The following is a 5,994-nucleotide window of genomic DNA, read 5'->3' as shown; positions in this document are numbered from 1 at the left end:
AGACCATCGCGATACACGCGGCGGCCGACGACACCGTCGCCGCCGTGCTCGCCCACCTCGCCGACTGCGGCTACGGCCGCGACCTGCGCCTCCTCTACGCCGGCCGCCAGCTCCAGCCGGAGGCCACCGTCGCGTCGCTCGGCCTCGCGCCCGACTCCACCCTCCAGCTCGCCGCCCGCCTCCGCTCCACCCCGCACCCCAAGGCCTGGCAGCTCGCCTCGCACATCGCCGCCACCGCCGCCTCCAGGGACGCCGGCACCGACTCCGCCCACACCCTCGACGACCTCGTCAAGGAGTACATAGCCTGCTGCGACCCGGGCAGCCAGCACAACCGGAACGATCGCAGGGCCAAGGGGGACACCGGCAGCACCGACCGCCACGCCGAGGACTACCTCGACATCTTCCTCCAGTCCGGCGCCGCCATCGCGCTGGTTCGCCTCTACCTCTCCGATTTCTCCTTCTCGCGCTCCTACGCCGAGCGCGCCATCAGATGCTTCCTCAGCACCGACCCTGCCACCTTGCCGCCTAATGTCATGCTCGTCACGGCGCCTGTGCTGCTCGAGTTCTGCCGCCTGCTTGCTCTGACCGCGGGCAATAAGGATTCTCTCTACAAGTCATGCCGCTACACACTTGCATCGGTGCTCTGCTTGCCGCTCTCGGTGCTCGGTGCCTCCAAATCGCCCACCAAGGTGATCGAGCAGGTCCTCCCGTTTGCCAGAGAGATTGTTGAACTGGTCCTGAATGGACTTGGATCAGAGACCATGCTGGTGCCAAGGACAGACCTTGAAGAGCTCTCAAACTTCTTTAAAGTCCTGCGCCAGCAGGTACTCCTTTGGATGCCTGACGGCTCAATGCCAAAGAATATGTACAGCAGGGAGTGTAAGCGTACTGACACATGGGTATGGGAGTTGCACGAAATGTCGATGAACCTGCTCAAAAGGGTGGATGAGTGTCTCAAGAGGTTGGAAATGGATCTTTCGTCTCTGTCATCTGACACTAGGGGGGTCATAGAAAATCAACCTATCTGGGTCACCCGGTTACATATCCTTGCCATATTGACAGAACTGGATTTCATCTCAGGGATATTCGAGGATGTGGCACACAACCTGCGGTTCGTGTTGCTGGCACACAAAGCACCTCTCAATGCGCTCGTGCGCTGTTCCAAGAGGAACGAGCATCTCCACTGGCTCATGAAGCATAAGGATCTGCTCTGCTTCGAAGCAAGAAGGAACTTGGTCTTAATGTTGTTTTCTGAGGGGAAGGATGACTATGGGGAGCTGCATGAGATGTTGATCGACCGGTCACGTTTACTGGATGAGTCCTTCGAGTACATCACACAGGCCAAACCCAGTGAGCTTCACAGTGGTCTGTTTATGGAGTTTAAGAATGAGGAGGCTACTGGCCCTGGTGTTCTGAGGGAGTGGTTCTGCATGGTGTCTCAAGCTCTGTTCAGCCCACAGCAAGTACTCTTCTTGCCTTGTCCTAATGATCAACGGAGGTTCTACTTGAATGGAAGTAAGTTCTCTTGGTATTAACTTGCCACTTTATATCCAGTTCTATACTTCTATTGGTAATTTGGTACGGCACTTTGACTGAACAACTCGGAAATCTGAATTGAATAAGCTGATGAGTGTAGCTCGCTTGTTGACCCAGGTCTTTTTACATGTGTGGTATAATAAATAACTGCATATCTTAGCTTAGTGGGATGAATATGATTTGTTCATCTGAATTTTCTATCGCGCAGTGCATGTTTTTTCTTGAAAGTCTCATACATATGAATGCCACTACATACAGGCTCTGCAACTGGTTTCGATGAATGTAGGTCAATACCCAGTAGTATAAGCTAACGAAAGAGAAAAGGTAGTTTGCTCTATTGCCGGATGTCCTGGAAAGGACATATTCTTCTCAATCTAAAAGAACTAATGATTGCAAAATGTGTTTCTTTTGACCAATCTGTTGAAACATCCACTTAGTATTTTGAAATGAATTTAACTGTAGAAGGTCTGCAAATCATATGGCTGCTTATGGGGCTACATTTTCATTTTCACACAAATAAAGGATGGTTGTTTTATTAGTTACAATATGTACTTCTAGTACTAGTTGGCATGCACCATGCTACCGATCTAGCATACAAAACCAAAGCTGGGACATTGTAGTCTTGCCTTTTGGCTGTTTTGACTGCATCATTTGGTGTAACTGGTTATTCTTTGCCTTGGGATCAAATTGGCTATTGGGCAGTCAAAACTGTGACAGGTGTACCTGACGCCATTACTTGTCTGCTTGGTGAGCTTATTAAGCCTGAGGAGATGTCTCACTAACTTTTGCGTGTTTGTGCCTGTTACACACTCTGGTTACCATATGTATGTGCTGGTACAAGTTACTCCAAATACGCCTTTTTGTCACGCATGTTGGGTGTGAGGATGTCCATACAGGGGTGAGGGTGTAGGCAATTTTTTTTGTAAATTTGTTGTGGCTACTCGTTGTTTCTATTTGCTAACAAAACAATGGCTTGTTCATATCTCACAAGTAGCCTTTCTTAATATGCGATGAAGAGATACTTGGTCTAAAAGCTTATTTTTATCTGCGCATGTTTAAAACTTGAGATAAAATCTATAATCCTTTTTCTTTCTCATACCCTATTTCCTTTGATCAATAGCTTGCAGTTAAAATTCCTATTAAGAGGCAGATTATCCATTCTGCTGTCCAGCTTGAACCTTGCACAGTGGCTCCCAGTGGTCCTGTTAGGAATATTCTGATACATCTCGATATTCATTTGAAAGTGTGTGAAATAACACTAACCATATCAATAAGTACAGATCTGTCCCAAGTCACTAAAAACTACTTTTTGCATAAGATATGCAAACTTCTTATATAGGGGAATGCTAAACCGTTTGTAGTGAGTTAATTACCCTTTTGCCTAAATACAGGGGTAATTTCTTATTGGATTCAAGGAAATATAAAATGATCATCTGGTTAGCCTAATAGCAACCAACCTGTCTACCCTGTAGACATATAGTGGCACATATATTTTCAGAAAGGCAAAATAGGACTGTAAGCCTTCAACCTATTTCCATCTAGGTGATCAAGGAGTTAATGCTGCCGATTTGAGCCCCCTCAGGACTCAACACTTCAGTTTTTTGTGCAATCAAGCCTTTAAGTGCAGTTTTGTTCTTTTCACCCATCAACTACCCCTTTTAGTTTTAGCTGTCTTGACCCTTTTGCTAACTATTGTTCAAACTTTTAACTATTGCTTAAACTTAGTTAAGAACACTCACAAGCCCCAATAAACCTTCTGAAATTTCAGTATGAATACTCATTTGCTCAAATAACGCCCATATAGAAGACATATTAGTTGTAAGGTTCTAACTAGATGTTCTTTAGCAGTGGCATAATTAGAGCAAAAACAAACAGTGGATGCTCTAATTACCAACCAGTTTTGTCGGGCTTAATTGCAAATACCAGATAGTTCATGGCTCAAATCAACAAATTGGAAGTTGGAGGAGGCTTGATTGACAAGCTGAAATAGTTTTGTCAGGCTTGTTGGGGCAATTTTCCTTTCTGAAATAAACTTCACATCAAACTGTACTTAATTCTAGTTATTCGAGCAAATGAGCAATCTTTCGGCTTTCTTCTACTTAATTGTGGTTCTTATGCATTCAATATTGATGAGACACGTTATGTCCGCAAACCAAGTCGGTGCTGATTGAATATCTTCTAACTTTTGGTACTTCTCTGTGCTTTGCAGCATCTGTTGTTGATCCACTGCACCTGAAATACTTTGTTTTCTCGGGACGAGTAATTGGATTAGCATTGATGCATAAAGTGCAAGTAGGGATAGTTTTGGACCGCACCTTATTTTTGTATCTTGCTGGGAGAAGTATTACATTGGAAGACATTTCTGCTGCAGACCCTTTCACGTATGCAAGCTGTAAAAGAATTCTAGAGATGGGTGCTGCCGAGATTGATGATTTAACTTTAACATTTTCCCGAGATGTTCATACCTTAGGGTCTCGAAAGACTATTGAGCTTTGCAAAGGAGGGCAGGATATCTCTGTGAACATCAGTAACAGAGAGCACTACATTGATCTTCTTATTAAGAATATCTTTGTCGACTCTATTTCTGAGCAGCTGGCCAATTTTGCAAAAGGATTTGGTGACATATTAGCTAATCCGAAACTCCGGGAGGTATTTTTCGGGTGTTTGGATCTAGAAGACTTTGACCGAATGTTAGGGGGAAGCAACAATACAATAAATCTGAAAGATTGGAGATCACATACTCAATATAATGGCTACAAAGAAAAAGATCGCCATGTTAACTGGTTCTGGAAGGTATGCCGTGTATTACTTAGCCATGGATTTTCATTTATTTTATTCCATGCCATGATATGCTTTAATCACCTGCTCATCCCATGTTCCCAATTTCTCATGGTCAACATACCATCTCACTTTTTTTTGTGATTCATACCATCTCTTACTTTGACTCCATGTAGATTTAGGAGAAAATATTGATATCAACCATAGATAAATAGGTGAGGTATATACGTGTGGTGGAATGTGCAAGAGATATTTAGATCACAATCCTGACATCCATGTATCCATTAAGATCTATTCACTTGATACCCAGTATTTTGTATGTGCCATCCTGTATATTATTTTCCCAACAAAAATGATTGAACTGCTTCTATCATTGCAGAAAAAAAAATAGTGGTTCTTCTTTTGGTTCTAGTGTGAGTTTGTGACCGAGGCAAGTAAGCAAACAAAGCCTGGCCAGTATTCTTGCTGGTTGGTGCAAAGAACTGGGAAATCATATGTTGTGTTCACTGACAAGACTGTTAACATGTGATCCTGCATATGTTAAAATCCCAACTATGATTGCATCATTTTTTCTAGCTTATCGGAGTTATGTAACACTTACCGTACTCATTCTAAAAAGAAAACCATGCTCGTCCTTTGTGTAATGAGATGAGTACAACCAAACAGCTTTTCCCAACACTCGAGCAGAGTTGGTGTGGTGCTGATATCAACCATTGTTTTAAATATAGTGAATTGGGCAAATTTAATGGCAAAGAGCCAGCACATTGTCCCTATCTGTGCTCACTGTTATATCTCATGTGTATGTGTGAAAAGTTTCAGTTGAAATTTGTGTATCTTTCTTTTGTACCATTATCAATTTATGCATCTCTAATCAGTTGTGTGTACTTGTTTATTCACATGGCAGGCCGTCGAGAGCATGACAGTTGAGCAACAGAGGCAGCTCCTCTTCTTCTGGACGTCAGTGAAATATTTGCCCTCAGAAGGCTTTGGTGGGCTGAGCTCAAAGCTGTACATATACAAGACAACGGAGTCAGCCGACCATCTCCCGTCTTCGCACACATGCTTCTACCGCCTCTGCCTCCCCCCATACCCGTCCCTCAAGGTGATGCAGAGCCAGCTGCAGAAGATCACACAGGAGCATGTGAGCTGCAGCTTCGGTACGTGGTAGGATGCTTGGCTGTGGGAAACCCAAAGTGGTACATTTTGTACATATCGAGTTAGCAACAACCCTTATCTATCCCATTTAAATCTATTGCCAGTAGAGAGCTTAAAAATTAGGCTGCCGTGGTTTGATTTGTATGTATGGAAAGTTAGCGTCCCCGGTCGTTTAACCTTGATGTAGGTGGAATCAGAAGAGTGCAAGGTTCATTTTCTTCGCCCATCCTGTTAACTTGCTGTTGTTTGTTAATGTTCTGTTTCTTCCCAAGGCCCTGTTTGGATCGAGGCGCAAAATTCGTGTGATCCTGGCGTTCATTGGAAATCCAAACAGGGCCTGAAGGAGTGAAATGCGCGCACATTGCGACCCTGTATGTATAGCTAGTACCAGTCATCCCAACAGCAGATGGTACTAACTGCAACATCTTTCAAGTTAGTTCTGGCTGCCAGTGGATGGATGGATGAAGGTGTGACATACAGGCTATGGCAACCGGTTGCAGATCTGCGGTTTGGAAGCTGTTGTTG

General features: G+C 44.2%; 1 protein-coding gene across 1 annotated transcript in view; it reads left to right on the top strand.

Moving 5' to 3' along the window:
- The window catches only part of LOC119299682 (E3 ubiquitin-protein ligase UPL5-like), a 6,356-nt gene extending 652 nt beyond the window's left edge, over positions 1 to 5,704 (top strand). The window contains exons 2-4 of the mRNA XM_037576850.1: positions 3 to 1,515; positions 3,746 to 4,329; positions 5,219 to 5,704. Coding sequence (XP_037432747.1) covers positions 3 to 1,515; positions 3,746 to 4,329; positions 5,219 to 5,482 — 2,361 coding nt within the window. The 3' untranslated portion in view covers positions 5,483 to 5,704. The remainder of the gene's footprint in view (positions 1 to 2; positions 1,516 to 3,745; positions 4,330 to 5,218) is intronic.
- The last annotated feature ends 290 nt before the right edge of the window (positions 5,705 to 5,994 follow it).

The sequence above is a fragment of the Triticum dicoccoides genome, chromosome 5A (assembly GCF_002162155.2).
Source record: "Triticum dicoccoides isolate Atlit2015 ecotype Zavitan chromosome 5A, WEW_v2.0, whole genome shotgun sequence".
In the NCBI taxonomy this organism is placed as follows: Eukaryota; Viridiplantae; Streptophyta; class Magnoliopsida; order Poales; family Poaceae; genus Triticum; species Triticum dicoccoides.
Note: the sequence above shows the minus strand (reverse complement) of the source record. Positions and strands in the feature narration are given on the sequence as shown.